The sequence below is a fragment of the Natator depressus genome, chromosome 7, assembly GCF_965152275.1.
Source record: "Natator depressus isolate rNatDep1 chromosome 7, rNatDep2.hap1, whole genome shotgun sequence".
Taxonomy (NCBI): Eukaryota; Metazoa; Chordata; order Testudines; family Cheloniidae; genus Natator; species Natator depressus.
Genome location: NC_134240.1, coordinates 71,592,816 through 71,609,624, shown reverse-complemented (window position 1 = coordinate 71,609,624; position 16,809 = coordinate 71,592,816). Strand labels below are relative to the sequence as shown.

The window sequence follows — 16,809 nt, the reverse complement described above, 5'->3', positions numbered from 1 at the left end:
CGTTTTCATGTACCAAAAAATTTGTTTCAAAATAGATGACTTGCTAGAGTAAATGACATCTTCATGCAAGTAACGTTTTGTTTCTATATTAAAAGTTGACAAAAAATCGTCAGATTGCAGTCTCATTTAATCCACTTCAGGGAAAGCATTTAATGTAATGTCACAAGGTGCCCCCAGGACTGTACAGTACATGTACAGTATTACACCTTGCCAACATTCCGAGTTTATTTCCCCATCTGCAGCTGGCAGATCTTTCTCTGCTTGACGGCATTTTGGTATTTCAGTAAACAAGTCTTTTTGTTTATATAAGGCATGTGTATATTGCTAGATCATGAAATAGCTGAGGCATTAATGCAAAAACAGTTGTCTAAAGAAAAGAACATGTTAAAATGGCTTTGAAAATATTGTAGTCATGTATTTATATAGTGCCTCTTACCAAGGTGGATCCCAAAGCAGAGATCGGTCTCGGTCTGTATGTGTGTGTACACGTACAGACACACGCATAGATGACTATCACTTTTCCCAGGCATATATATAGATGACTATCACTTTTCCCAGTTCTGAAATCCTCTGGGAGGAATGGAGTAACTTTCATTATCAACCTGTCTTTCCTTCCCTCCATCTTTTTGTGCTCTGATATACCCTACTTCCTTTACCATGTGTATACTTTACTACTTTTATCTCATGTATCGCAAGCCCTATACACACACACGTATGAACAGCAAGCACAATTACTTAAAACAAAACATAGAGCTATTTAGCCCACAACGAACCAAAAAAGTACATAATCATATTGTTATAAACCTCGTCCTCCCTTCCCGCTGTTTATTTGTATCATTTGTTTTGTTATGTCTAAACTTAAATTGTAAGTTTTTGGGGGGCAAGAACCATGTCTTCTTTTTTTCCCTAAAGTTCTATGACAACACTGTGAAAAATGAAGAGAGAGAATGTTTCATCCAGTTGAATCTTCAAGGGAAATTTAGATAGGTATAGTGTAATTACCTATGTTAGAATGTGGTAAAATCCATGCTATGGAACCTTTAAAGACAAGTCTGCTGGGACCTCATGTCTGCCAGGACCTCAGTTTTACATCTAATCTAAAATACCAATATATACTGGGATAAACAGCCATAAATACTGTTCATGTTCTCATGCATTAACAGAAAGGAGCTAACTTTGGGCTTCTTTAGTTTTACCTTTTGCAGTTTTATTCTCATATGTTGATGCAGTTTTTCATGGAAACTAAAGATAGTAGTGCCTGGGGATTAAAAACAAATCTAGTTCCCATGTTTTTAATAATAGCCAAAATTACAAAATAAAAGAACTGCATCTGTTTGAATGTAATTCTCCACCAATGTTTTTCCTTCAACAGTACAGTTAATCTATTAAATCTGAGCACAGTCATCTTGCAGATAGAGTATGTATGAAACATGGTATTCAACACACTGCTGGAAATAGTGTAAAACACCACATTTCTAAGATATATTTCTTTTTCATATTTGAAATTAATGCTGAAATTATGTATTTATCCCTTTAATTAAAATGATTTTTCTGTGTCTCAGCTAAACACTGCAGGAAGCTGCTTTAGACTGCCATGTGAATCCCTGCATAGTATTTACAGAAAACAGCAGCTGGGTTTTCATTTTAACTATGATGACTGTGCATTTTGGTGACATTTTTAAATGCCAGTTTACCTTCAGATATGACTATGTGGTGAGATACGTCTTGCAGTGTTGATTTGTAAACAAGTTACTCTCTAAGCACAGTACCTGATCTAATAATCCCATCTGTCCAAAGACCAGATTGTCCCACTGATGTCCTCACCAAGACTTGCCAAGAACTGAATCGCACTGTGGGCACACAATTGTTCTCTGGACTCTATCTCAAAATCACAATCCACTGGCCTTCTTTTTCCTAGAAGCTTATCCTGAGGGAGCGTGAAACAGATGAGAGAACTGAATAAGAGAACTTTGACTCATACACATTTCATTCAATCTTTTTCTCTTGAGGTAGATGACAGTATTGGAACTACAGTCTTTTCACCAAACTTTCCAGAGGTATACAGTTTAGTTTCCACAAATATGACAGGAACATGTTTACATATTTCTACATACAAAAATTTTCAAAGATTTCAAAGATTTTGCCCTTCAGGGACATACATTTTTGAGGCACCGCCTTTCCTTCCTTCTGTCTGTGCCTTTGATCCCATAAGGATTTAAAGGTTGTTTTCATCCTAGACTACAGGTATTAAATTTGTTATGTTTAGAAGTCATCCTACTTAATGCTGCATCCAAAGATTAGGTTATAATCAAAAGATAACTGATATCCCTTTTTATCTCCTTTAATGTTTCCTTTATCTCTTTCCCACGTAGGCAATCTGTAAATTCAGAGTGAAAGTTATTCTGGAATAAGCTAGTAATAGTTATTCCGTGAAAACTTCTCCACATAGGCAAGCCCTATGTCTTTTTCAGGCTGCCCCATATGCTTGGAACAACCTCCCTTTTCCCATATGACAAGCATCTGCACCTTCTCCCAGCCTTTCCTTGGAAACTCATTTTGTTAGGCTTCCTTTCCATTACCAATCACTTCTGATTATATTTGATCCCACCCTCTTGTCTTGTCCTTTTAATTGTTTGTTTTGCAGCAGTACAATTTAGATTGAAAACTCTCAGAGAAAAGGACTTGTGTTATTATAAAGTATTCATCTCACCTATGACAATAAAGTAATTAATAAAATAAAAGAATTCTGGGGGCTAATAACACAGGAATAGCCTATACAAGAGCTGAAAAATTAAATTACTTCTTAATTTTTTTCATACGGCTGTCTAGAGCCAAGGTACCTTAAGTGGAAATAAAAGTTCCAGGAAATGGTAGTTTCACTATCACATCTTAAAAAAAAGAAAAAAATTTAAATTAAAAAAAAAAAAATATGCGGGTCTTAAATCACTGAAAATTCTAGGACCAGATGGGTTAAATACTAGAAAGGACCCTAGAAATGGAAGCCTAAAGAGATTGTTCATCCAGTATTAAATAATTTTAAGACCTCCTTGGGGCCACTGAATGGAGTAAAGACATAACTCAATATTTAGGAGGCTAAGGAGGAGGTAGGACATTGTCAACAGAAAATCTGACCTCAGTGATAGATAAACTGATAGAGGTATTCCTAAGGAAAGTGATCTCATAACATTTGGAGAAATTACATGATCAAATAGAAATCAGCAAGGTTTTCTAAAGTATCTGACAAATCTGGTAGGGTTTTTTTTGAGGGGGGGGGAAGATATGATTCAGTAAGCAGATAGGGTTGGGCCTTAATCCTTTTGGGTTTTTAAAAGCGTACTTATCACTGCAAACCACACTGGCCGACATGCTTTTATATATAAAGGAAACAAGTACAGTAGAGAAGACCCAGATTTTGAGTGGGTCAGAAGCTGGTGAGGTGAGCTGAAGCTGATAATAAGTGCAAAACATTTGGGGTCAGCAAGGAGAAAAATAACAAGTGGAGTGCCACGTGAATCTATATTGGGAGTAGACGTGCTGCACACACAGTGCATGACCTATAGGGCATGATCTGGGATCTCAGATTGCAGACAGAACTAAACTGGGTAGACCAACTGATATACAGGAAAGCGTCTGATCAAAGAAGACTTAGAGAGAGGACAATTATTGTAATTTTTACAGCAAGTGTGAGCTGTTCTACATTCCTAAATGGCTCCATTTCCTATCTCAAAGTGAGCATACTGTGAACTCCCCTATGGGCATCCAGGCACTGATGTGCTACAGCTGTTTTTACAGATTCTAATGAATGTTTTTCCCCAGATCCTGTGTCCTAGGGATGCATGAGCTCATAGATAAGGTAAAGGGACTAGAGGCTTCATTTGCTTTCTAGTTGTGACAACACTTTTCATAACTGAGAAAGAAGGCACTGCTGTTTGGCAAACAAACTTATCCTAAAGGAAGTGGCTGGAAATATTGTTTTCAACATGTCTAATTTGAAGTGTGGGAGGGAAAACCATGTATGTATAGGGGGCTTGGAATATCCTACCCTAAGGAGTATCTGGACAATGTCTGCCATTCAGTGAAATCTAGCCCTGTCCAAAGGCAAAGCATCTGCTCTTCAGAAGTATTTTTATGAGACCCAAGGATAAGTTGTTTTTGTAAGGGATGATTTAGCAGAGCTCAAAGGAAAGAGCTTATTAGAAGCAGGAAAATCATTTCAATCTCCCTTTCATTTTGGAGGTAGAATTTTAACAAGAGCCTCCTGGAAGTCCAAATACCTCTCTCTAGCTTATCTCTGCACCCTGGTGCCTTAGTTGGTACAGTATGATGCTAATACATCCTGACTCTTGCTATTTAGGTCAGGAACTGGGGGCATTGGAAAGCTAATGCTTTCAATACTAAGGGAAAAGAATAACATTTGTCAACAGAAACACACCCTAGTAAATGGTTTTGGAAATAAAAATCATAAAAGAAGATGCTTGTCTTCATTTTGACAGGATAGGTACTGCAGAAGGGAGGTGGAGAGTGCTACGATATTTTAAAGAGGATTAAAAATATGCAGGAAAAACTGCAGCCTGCAACACAAAGACAGGTGAAAATAATTAAAAGAAATTTACGGGCTAATACCTGGGAGGTAGTAGTCATGGACCACAAAAAGAGAATGAAGCTGTTACTCTGTGAACAAAGACTGTATTATAGTGTCAATTGTCAATCACAGTTAATTCAAGCAATTAATGCAAAACAAATTTAAAAATTAGTCACAATTAATCACAGTTTGAAACGCACTGTTAAACAATAATAGAATACCAATTTAAATTTATTATACATGTTTGGATTTTTTCTACATTTTCAAATTGAGTTCAATTACAAAAGAAGAATACAAAATGTACAGTGGTCACTTTATGCTATTATTTTTATTACAAATATTTGCACTGTAAAAAATAAAAGAAATAGTATTTTTCAGTTCACCTCATACAAGTACTGTAATGCAATCTCTACCATGAAAGTGCAACTTACAAATGTAGAGTTAATTTTTTATATAACTGCACTCAAAAAACAAGACAGTAAAACTTTAGAGCCTACATGTCCACTCAGTTCTTCTACTTGTTCAGCCAATCGCTAAGATAAACAAGTTTGTACATTTATAGGAGATAATGCTACCCGCTTCTTATTTACAATGTCACCTGAAAGTGAGAACAGTCATTTGCATGGTACTGTTATAGCTGGTGTTGCCAGGAATTTACGTGCCAGATATGTTAAATATTTGTATGTTCCTTCAACCACCATTCCAGAGGACGTGCTTCTGTGCTGATTAATGATCATTAAAAAATAATATGTTAATTACATTTGTGACTGAACTCCTGGGAGGAGAATTGTATGCTTCCTGCTCTATGGCTTTACCCGCATTCTGCCATATATTTCATGTTACGGTAGTCTCAGATGACGCAGCATATGTTTTTTGATTTAAGAACGCTTTCACTGCAGATTTGACAAAACACAAAAGGTACCAATATGCAATTTCTAAAGATAGCTGCAGCACTTGATCCAAGGTTTAAGAATCTGAAGTGCCTTCCAATGTCTGAGAGGGACGAGGTGTGGAACATGCTGACAGAAGTCTTAAGAGAGCAACACTCTTATGTGGACAGAACCCAAACCATCAAAAAAGAAAATCAACTTTCTGTGGTGGCATCTGCCTCAGATGATGAAAATGAAGGTACGTTGGTCCGCACTGCTTTGGATCACTATCAAGTAGAACCCACCTGTTCTCTCAGTTTTAGGTGACATTGTAAATAAGCGGGCAGAATTATCTCTCATAAATGTAAAAAAACTTTTGTCTTAGCAATTGGCTGAACAAGAAGTAAGACTGAGTGGACTTGTAGGCTCTAAAGTTTTACATTGTTTTATTTTTGAGTGCTGTTCCATTAAAAACTACAATCAGAGAACATTATTAAGGTTGCAAAGCCAAGCACTAAAAAGTTAGGAAAGTCCAGAATTGAAGTTGCATTTGCCTCCTTAATTCAGCCTATTTATGTGTATGCATTATAATAAAGTGTTTAACTACATAATCACATACTATTTTTTTCCAGCTTCTGAAATAGCACAAGTCTCTGTGTCACAGCACTATTATACTGCCTTTCTCTGGTTCCTTTTATGAGTTTTGTGAATGTGAAGTTTGTCATAGGGCTTGGCGACCCCTAATGGGCAATTAAGAAACTGACTGTATTAAATAAATGAAACTGATAAAAAATATCGGGTTTTTTTCATTGCGGTGTTTAAATGTTTTTCTCTCTTCTATCTGCAGCTGGATCAAATTTCTGAACTTCCTTCATGTGATTTTTATGCTTGCAGCTTCAACAGGATTCACAGTTCCATGACTTCCAAAACATTTAGACAGAAATAAGCAGATGTCTACACTTTCCTGAAATTCCATATTAGGCAGCTATCTTTGGACAGTATCCGGATTGGGGTATTATTCCAACATACAGTTCAATTTGAAGACTCATAGCATCGATGAAAAATCTGAGAGTCCTTTTTTTACAAACTGTTTGTTTAAGATGGACACACTGTTGTTAATTTGGAGAAGAGACTAGTAACTTCCTAGGCAGGGTGTCATTACTTACATGAATAACAGCTGCTGCTGAAGCAATTTCTCAGATATAGTATGGGCTTTTTTAGTGTGTATTGAAAAAGTAATTAGAAATTCTGCAATAACATTACCTGCTTTGATAAAATAGTCCTATAATCAATTTCATTTTTATGTTAAAGTAGTAAGCTTTTCAATTTGAAAGTAATTTTTAAACCAGATTCAACCTTTTAAATTACTTATTATTTATTTGAGAATTTCCCCCCCCCCCCGCCATAACATGAAAACAACTGGTAATCATGCAGTAAGAAATTTCTGATATAGGTATTTATTTCTGCCAATATAAAATGAAGGTGTAAATAACCAGTTCATGTTAAATTGTTTTAGTAGGAGTAGTAGACGATGATGACGATGATGATGATATTTGAATCTTCACAGAAATAAAGGAGGTTTAGCTTCCCGGGAATTTGTTCAGGACTGTTCAGTTTTCCTTTGCACCGCAAATTTACATATGTTTCATAGTGACTAGTATCAAAATGAAAAATGGAGCCTAATTATCAGTGTAGTTCTATATACAGCTGTAGGGCAGACACACTTGTTCCAATTTCTCTATATTATGAACCTGTGACTATTCAAAAATATAAAATGGTGGTATTTATAGAGTTAGCCAGTTAATGTATAAAACACATTTATCTGTATGAATTAATTATTTGAAAATTTAACATGACTGCCAGAAAAATAAGTTAATGATGTTTTGTGGCATTTTATGTTAAAATTTGAAGTTTTGTATTTATTGCACAAAAATATATTTTCTCAAAAAAAAAATACAAAAAGCATGTCTGGAAGACCCCAAATCCATATTTTTTTGGGAGCACCCATCATTCCAACCCCACTGGAGGTGTCAAAGGAACAGAGTTTTTCGGTAGCCGCCACTGAAACATGGAAAGAACTCCACCTTTCATCTGACAAACATGCCTTCCATCTTTTTGCTGGAAAATGCAAAAGCATGAATCATGTGGAACATCAGGCACCAGACCCTAGAGACTCAATTGTGTACACAAGAGATCACTTCTCTGTGAACTCTGAACAAGGGAGGTTTGGAGCGGCAAGTTATTTAACATCGTGTGTACCTGTAGGTGGAGGGATGAAAACTCATGGCAGTACATTGAAGAGGACTGGTGATGTAACTTCCTATTGTTCTCAAATATCTGGAGATAGAGACACATGCAAAAATATGATTCAAGTTGCATATCAACAGCTTTCTCATATATTTACAAAAACAGATGAACAGTATACAAGACCCTCAAATGACTGCCTTCCAAACCTCTCTGTAAAAGGTGTCAGACATCTGGAAGATAAGTGCTGTGATATTTCTGATTTGGTTTCCAGTACTAAACAGATCAGCATACATTTAAAGTCTATGGGAAAAGAAGATGTTTCATCAGACAATCATAGTGTCCATCATGAACATCTTAGTCAGTACCTGGAAATGTTTTTTCCCAAAATAGCAAAGGAGTCAAAAACAAAAAAAACACTGCGTGATTGTTCAGACTTTGCAATATCAACAGACACCGAATTTCTTAGTATAATGACGTCAAGTCAAGTTGCCATTCTTTCACAAAAGCCCTTTAAAGAACAGAATCAAATGCAGAGAGAAGCCATGAAACTAAAGGGAATAGAAGGAGGAAAAAAATATAGAGAAAATAAAGTATTAAATGAATCTTTCCAGACTAATTTTGTTGTTGGAGCATGTATTAATGTGCCTGAGAGTGACCACCAACAAGAGTCTGCAAACTCCCTTGAACTTTTCAGTTCGGAGAGTGCTGGGAACATTATCTGTCTTGAGGCTACAAGAAAAGAAACAAGTTCTCAGGAAAATGCAGAGGACTCTCAAGAACTTGTCAGTTATGAACAACTGCTGAATGAGATCCGTATTGAACCATTGAGCGCAGGAATATTGTGCTCCCAAGAAGATAATTATTATAAAGTCTCTTCTAAAAGAACCCGAACATCTGAAGATGCCCTAAGTATTTCTTACTCTACACTTAAAACTCAGCAGAAATCAAAGAGAGCTAAATTGGTTTGTTCTCCAACCAGTCCTGAAACAAAAGTAGATCAAGAGATGTTGTCAAGGTTTTTGAAACTTCAGAAGAATCCATTGCTACTTAAAAACTGCAGCTGCAAGAGCCAGAAGTACAGTGTTTTGGTCACAGTAGTACATCCTTGTCATGTCAAAGAAATACAGATAAAGTCAAGACCAAAATCTTCCTCTAAAGTTCCCATAGCAACTATTGTAGTTATTGACCAGTCAGATATCGAGAGGAAGGTTGTGCTGTGGCGGGCTGCTGCATTTTGGTCACTCACAGTGTTTCCTGGAGATATTGTACTACTCACAGGTAAAAACTCCATTTTTAATGCGTTTGCTCTTTAAAAATTTACCTTTTTAAAACGCTTTCTGACATAGAATAATTTATATAGAGAGACTTGTAATCATTAGTTTATTCACTGAAAATTTATCTCAATTATCCTGCCACTTAAAAAGCAACAAATTGTGATTTTTGGGAGCGGGAACTTTACATTATCATACAATATGTATTGATTCTTTGATCTCAAGCATGCACCATGTAGAGGAGCAGTATACTGACCTTGCGATATTGCAGTTAAGTCAAGTCAGGTATATTCTGTGTATGTAATCTATCTAGCCAATGAGCATTTATAAAGCAGCTATCATTGTGGCATCTAGTTGCTGCACACACATCCTAGAAAACCTTAGGATCTCTCCAGAAGGAACAATGTGTTCAGTGTTTTGCATTTTGATTTAATAGTTCTGCTTTTGAGATCCATATTTGGATTTCTTCTGTTATAGTTTTTTATCATTGGTAGTCCTGTACCAGACCATTATAACTGTTGTGACAAATCCCAGAAGGAGAGGCAGTCCTTGTCAGCTTTGGCCTATGCCATTAAGGGCTTTGTACATCAATATTAGAAACTTGAATTGAATATTCAGTGGATGGGGAGCCACTGTAGGTTGCAGAGCATTGGCATAAAATGTTCTATTTGGTTCTTCCAGCTCAGGATAAGTTAGTTAAGATTGATGACAGCTCCTTATTCTACTTGCTATCTCCTGGAACTCTTTTGATACGCTTAGGATCAAATTCATCTCTGATATAAGAAGATGCAACCCAGGGAGAGCTACATTTGCTTAAGATATGGCTGGATTTGGCCAAAATAAAGCAAAAAAAGGAAGGAGGATGTGGAACTTTAGAACTGTCATCTTCTCCATCCAATCAACTCTACAATACATTTAAAAGAGATTCCAGGATGTATCTACCCAGCCTGTCCCATTTCATATGGTGTGATAACAGTTCTAAACTGTTTCTATACGTGAAAGTGGGAACGTAATCCAGAATCTTCCAAGGTCTGAACAAAATCCTCACTGCTATAGGGTTTCATAATCTGACCATTTATTCCTTGAAAGTGATATAGGATTATTCCTGTTATCAAATCCCACAAGCACTAATGCTGGGGTATTTTTATCTGGTTATCCCTACTTTTATGTAGGCTCTTATACTGCGCCGAAGACTGATATCTGAACTTCTAAGAATTCAACGTGAGAAATAATTGTGATTCCCCTGCCCTCCCCCGACATTTTAACAGAATTGTTTCTAATATTGATAGTTTACATTACCTCTTGCATGTTGTGACTTTTTCAGTCAGAGGTTTGAATGTTTGTTTAAATTCTGTTTGTGTATAGTTTTAACTTTTTTACTCTTGCTTAGATACTGTGGTATTACATGTTCTAGAAAAACTGAAAGTAAAGATAGAGGAAAGGGGCAGGGGGGAAGCTTTTTGTTTGCCTTATCTCAGACTCCATCCGAACTATTTTTAAGCCAGCCTACCACTGCCTGCCTCAGTTAAGCTATATGAGTCAATAAGAAACTGTTAGTCTATCTGCCTTGCTGTTTGGAAATCATACTTGATAAATGTACTTCCCTTGCACAATGTGTCTTTATGAGATACTTGGTGTTGGACTATTAAATATCATACAGCAGAGGATGCCTACCATTGAGAAGACTTGATAAAGCAATGCTTTTATTGGTTCTCTGTGAATTCTGAAAACTATTTGTTTTAAATTTAAGCTGTTGTAAAAAGATAGTCTCTTCTAAAAACACTCTTCAGTCACAAGTTAGTGCTCCAGTCCTGCCAGCGGCTCTGCATGGGCCATGCAGAGTTCCAGTGAAGTAAACAGGGTTCTGCATATGCATAGAACAACTTTTCAGGCTCAGGTCCTAGGAATATATTTAAAGCCAAAGTAACAGCTTGGCTGCGTCTTTCAAGGTCAGCCCTAGATCACTGTTTAGATAGCACATAAAAGGAAAGTAGCCTACCTGAGTAGTGGAGAAGGCCTCTGGCAAGACAGGAACAGCAGGTAGGCCATAATGCATTGGAAAAGACCAAGGAAATAGATGGAACAACTTAAACATTAGAGGAGTGAAATAAAGGATTCCAAATTCAGATTCAGATCTAAAGTCACTTTAAAGATTTCCAATGCTGAAGTAGGACCTGTGTATATATATCAACCATTAATGTGCTGTGGATTGATGTCTGCTTTTTTTGTTGCAGATGTCACTGTGTTTGAGAACCATTGGTATGGAGAAATGATGCTGCAGTCAACATTTACCAGCCAGTTATTTAATCTGGGGAGCTGCTCAGCTATCGATCCCAAACAATGTGAGACTGCAATATGTGAATAAGAGAATCTTTATATTTTATCTAATTCTCAACTTCGCTAGATTCGAATTCAAAGAGAATTGTTTACAGATTAAATCACTTATTTTCCAGATTTTAGTTCAAAAGAAAATTGGCTATTTAAAAAATAATCTTTTTATTGTTGTTTGGCTTTTCCTTGCTAAGGTAAACATCTAAAGTGCGCAGAACACTAGAAAGTGATCTGTAAAGAGCAATCCTGGACTGTTAGCCAGATGGACTATGTGACACAATTGAGCGTTCATCATACAAAGCAAACATTTGCAGAACTATCTGAGTTCCCTGTACTTAGAATAAGAAATAACTGCTATATTTCAGATACAGCTCTTTAGTAAATGCTGACTTTTTAATGAGGACAACTTTATATGATTCTGTACCAATGTAAGAGCTATTTTTGTTTTGTTACTAATTTTGGATGCATTTAAAGCAACACACATGTTGTGCTGAAATTCTGTCAAATAATAAAGTATGGTTAGTCTTTTTTTTTTTTTAAATGGCAAAAAAAATTTTAATTTCAAGTCTGAATCAAATGATAAACTGTATATGATGATACTTCCAGGTGCTGTCCTGGTTCAGAATTATTTTTTCAATCCAAACACTCGCTAATTAGATTATAATACATTTCTTGGCCAAAAAAAGAGAGAGGTCAGATGATTTTCTTTTTTTTTTTTCCTCTTCTTTTTTTTCAGTTTCCCATGTTGTAGATGTTGATGGTCTCCAAGATTTATTGGCATATGTGTCTTCAAAATTTGCCTACTTGAAAGATCTCCCACACAGACAACCGCAGAAGTTGGATAGCATACAGCATGTCCAGCTAGACCAACTTCAGCCAGATACATTGGTGCATTCAGTACTAAAACTTGTCAGCATCACTCTACTAACAGGTAAGTGAACTTGTTAGACCTTAAGTGACGCAAGTTCATGATTATGTTGCAAGCCCAGATACCTTGCCAATATGCTAAAAGGTAGTTAAATCCTGCTCCACAAATCAGCATTTTTAACTGACAGTAAATTTTAGAGAATTTTTTTCTAACTTCTTAAAAATCAGCACTTAAATTTTAGATGATGATTGCTCTTTCCCACCCCATACCTCCATATTCTGCTCTGGTCACCCCAGAGAGGCCAGGCTTTGCTTTCAGTCAGAACTGTGTTCCAGCACAAAAGATGATTGTTGTACCAATGAAAATTGTTTTCCCCTCTGACTTCAATTCAGCATGAAATCTCCAACAGCTGATTATTGGGGTGGCCGGGGGAGAACCTGAAAACTGCTGGTTGACTGGGAAGGGGGTATGACCCCAGGAGCCCATCGATGCCAACTGGCAGAAGGCTCATCATACCATAACTCACATCAGGCCTGACACACTCATTGCCCGAACTCATTGTTGTCATAATCTGTATCTAAAAGGTGTCATGTAAGGTATCATATGCAAATTGGTAACATGCTGGTCATTAATATTACTGCATTACATATGTACAGGTGGTATATAACGAATTATAGATGTGTGCTTGAAACAGTCTTATAAAGGAGTTTGGCCGGCAGTGTATAAGCCCAGCCTCTCATAGACAAAAGAATGTTGTTTTGTCTGCTTGATTGTGTCTTCAATGTAAATTGAGCAAGATGCAACCAGAAACAATGGAAGTACATTTACGTAGAAGGGAAACAAAGCCATCAAACTGCAAGTAGGTGAGATGACCAGGTAATGATCATGATAGGGGATGGAGGGTGCACCCTCAGGAAGCCGTCCTGGCTCTTGAAACAGAGACAGTGGAATTATAGAAATTATAAGCAGAAACAGAAAGCCATTTTGTTGTCATCGCTAGAGAAACACAAGAGGCCAGAGCTCTTGAAATCTGAGAAAGGTGGATCTTTCAGCTAAGGGGGTTGAAGTCTCTGGAGATTGACTATAGGTGAGAAACCTGCTTGGACAAGGATTGTAACTTGCTGAAGTTAAGTTTTAGTCACTAGAAAGCATCATGTGTTTGTAACCTTTTCAATCTTTTTCACTTTTACTTGAAATCATGTTGGATCATATTAAAGAAGTTCTGTAGTAAAATCACAAATGAATTTGATTCCCCCTAGTTTAAATTCCAGGGTATTACTATTTAAGAGGTCTCTTGGTTTTTGGTACTGTTTCTCTCCCTCTGTGTGTGAAACTTGCAAGCTGCTAATTGTGTTAGTACATTCTAAGACAGAGTCTGTTCTCAAAGCAATTCTTTGTAACAACTACTACTCACACGGAGAGAGATTCAAAGCAATACATGGTAACAATAGAAACAGCACCTAGAGACTCCCCGCCCTTTTGTTGTATTCATCTTGCTTTGTTAACAATTGTGATTAAAATAGAGATAGAGGATGTATGTGGATGGATGCTTGGTATGGATAATAACTGAATGATCAGGGAGGTGCCAGCCTAAGAATCTAGTATCCATCGGCTGAAGAAGGCGTCAAGTGGAAATAACCAGAGGACCCCTGGAGGGCAGACTGGAATCCACCCAACAGCCTCAAGAATGGGAGAACCAAAGAACAAGATAACATCTAGCAGCACGGAGCCTTCAGGAATGTGCCATCTGCTGATGAAGCAATTCCCATAGACTGGCATAGGAAGAAATTCCTATAAAAATGGACTCTAGAAAGTGAGAACTTTGGGGGGTCTGATTCTGCAAAGCAACTTCCAGGAGCATCAGATGAGCATCTGACAAGGCCCTGCTCCTTCCTCATGTCCAGGCCACCTGGCCAGTGGCTTGGCATGAGCAACTCTAAGGCTGGTAACTATGATAACAACCTTGCAGAACCTGTGTTTGTGTGTGTATGAATGAATGTGTGAATAAATATGAGCTTGAATGGAATGTTATAACTATAACTAACTGCTTACTATGATTCTGTATTCACAATAAATGTGGTATTTTGCCTTTTCCCCTTTAATAAGATCCTGCTGGTTTTTAATTTATTGGTACAACAATCACTCAAACCTGTGTTTTTTGTTAATAAACTTATTCCTGTTTCATTACAAAACCATCTCAGTGCTATGTAAGTGCTGTGTGGATTGAAGTGTAAGTCTTCTGATAGGCTTTCTGTGCTCTATCTCTTTGGAGACAGAGATCTTAATAACTTCTGTGAAAGTCTAGTGGACATTGCAAGAAGCTGTCTCCAGGGAACCTGGAAACTGGTGTTCGCTGATTGTTACCTGCAAGGCAATATTTGGACTGGTAGAGTCCCAAGCAGTTTGCTGACCAGCTGGTGTGACAGGGAGCTAACACATAGCTTAGCAGCAACAAAGCTCACTCTTGCTGAGACAGAGCAGTAACGCAGTGGCTCACAGTTCTGGGTGATCTGAGCAAGACATAACAGGGTCAAGTGTGAGCATGACTTGACAGAGGGAGAGGGAAGCTGATAGCTTTTTGCCTAGAGCAGAGAAGATAGCCTTTGGTTTCTCTAAGTGGTCCTAGACTGGGATCACTGGCATAAGCTGGCTCCTTCCTTCAGTGAAAGCAGTAATAGTCTCCCTTTTACCTGTTTCTTCTACTTCCCCACACTGTTATCTGTAACTGTCAATATTGTCTTTATTCTCCTACAGACTGAACTGTCTAAAGGTGCAATTCTCCATGATGTATGCTTGCATATACTGTACATACATCTCAACAGTTATATTTTGAACAGAATTTGCTATTGGAGAACTATGTTAAGTATTTGTGAGAAACACTGAATGTAGGTTTAAAGCCCTAAACTATCCCAGAATACTGAAAGAACTGGCACATGAGATTGCTAGTCTCATAGCAAGGATTTTTAATAATTCTCTCTGTTGGGAGGTAGTATCATATGACTGGGGAATAGCTAACGTCATACCTATATTTAAGAAAAGGAGTGGGGGGAAAGTGATCCCAGCAATTACAGATCTGTTAGTCTGAGCTAGGTAGTATGCAAGGCTTTAGAACAAATTGTGAGGGGAAAGGATAATTAAATTAATGGAGGTAAATGGTAAAGGAGATATAATCATAGGTAGGTAATGCCAGAACCGTTGGCTCTTTTCCTTTGAGAAAACAACTGATTTTTTTTAAAAAAGGGAAATGCAGTAGATCTAATAATGTACTTGGACTTCTGTAAAGCTCTTGACCCAGTACCGTATGAGAAATTATTAGTTAAATCAGAGAAGGTGGGAATTAGTACAAGAATTGTAGGATGGATAAGGAACTGGCTAAAGGGGAGAAGGCAACAGGTTGTGCTAAAAGGTGAACTATTGGATTGGAGGGAGATTACTAGTAGAGCTTGCCAAGGATCAGTCTAAGGCCCAGTCTTACTCAGTACTTTATCAGTGACCTTGATATAAAAAATAGGAATGTACTAATGAAATTTACTGATGATACAAAGTTCGGAGTGATCATCAAAACAGAGGAGGATCAGAATATTATACAGGAATATCTGGATGACCTTGAAGACTGGAGTGGCTGTAATGGGATGAAAGTCAATAGTACAAAGTGCAATGTCGTGCAGTTAGGGTCTAATAATAAGAATTTCTGCTACAAGTGTAGGCTGATCATCTGGAAGTGACGGAGGAGGTGGGAGAATTGTGTGTATCGGTTGATCACAGAATGACTGAGCCAGCAATGTGGTGCAGCCGCAAAAACGGTAAATGCGGACCTAGGATGTGTCAGGCAAGGTGTTTCCAGTAGAGAGAGAGAAATATTAATAATTTTGTATAAGGCACTGGTAAGACCTCATTTTGAATACTCTGTACAATTCTGGTTGTCCATGTTCAAGAAAAATGACTTCAAACTTGAATAGTGCTGAGAAGCGCTATTAGGATGATTAGGGGAATGGAAGGCCTATCTTATGAGAGGATACTAGATGAGTTTGGCTTGTTCAGCCTAGCAGAAAGAAGGGGAGTAAAGAGCAGGGAGGGAGGGTGAAGATCTATTTAAGCTAAAGGACAGTGTTGACACAAGAACAAATGGGTTTAAACTGGCTATGGACAAATTCAGTCTGGAAATTAGAAGGAGAACTATCAGGATTGAGGTTCTGGAAGAGCCTCCCATAGGAGTTGTGGAGGAAAGCAACTGGCGTTTTGAGAGAGCTGGACAAATTTCTGAGTGCGATTGTATGACTAGTTTGTTTTGTGGTGGTTGGGGGCAGTGACAGCCCTGGGGCTCACTTCCAGCTTTGTCTTATGTTCCTAAAAGCCCGTGCTTCAGGGCTTCAGCCAGCCACCTGCAGGGTTCCCCAGCCCCCTTCCTCCAGTATATTTTGTTTTTTTGTTTTGTTTTGTTCTCTTTAATCTGAAGTATTAGAGATGGAAATGGGCCACTGGAATAGGTGGGACCCGTGCTCTGATATGTAACCAGACATTCTCACCCTTATGTGCTTCAGTGCCTGGTTTTTGCTCAGATGCTCAGCATCTAACTGATTGCCATATAAGGGGTTGGGAAGGAATTTTCCCCCAGGCCAGATTGACAGTGACATTGAGGGT

General features: G+C 37.7%; 1 protein-coding gene across 4 annotated transcripts in view; it reads left to right on the top strand.

Annotated features, from left to right (window-relative positions):
• The window catches only part of SHLD2 (shieldin complex subunit 2), an 86,702-nt gene that overhangs the window by 35,189 nt on the left and 34,704 nt on the right, over positions 1-16,809 (top strand). For all 4 annotated transcript variants that reach the window (XM_074958755.1, XM_074958753.1, XM_074958752.1 and 1 more), the window contains 3 exons: positions 6,299-8,976; positions 11,204-11,311; positions 12,037-12,231. In XM_074958755.1, coding sequence (XP_074814856.1) covers positions 7,347-8,976; positions 11,204-11,311; positions 12,037-12,231 — 1,933 coding nt within the window. In that variant the 5' untranslated portion in view covers positions 6,299-7,346. The remainder of the gene's footprint in view (positions 1-6,298; positions 8,977-11,203; positions 11,312-12,036; positions 12,232-16,809) is intronic.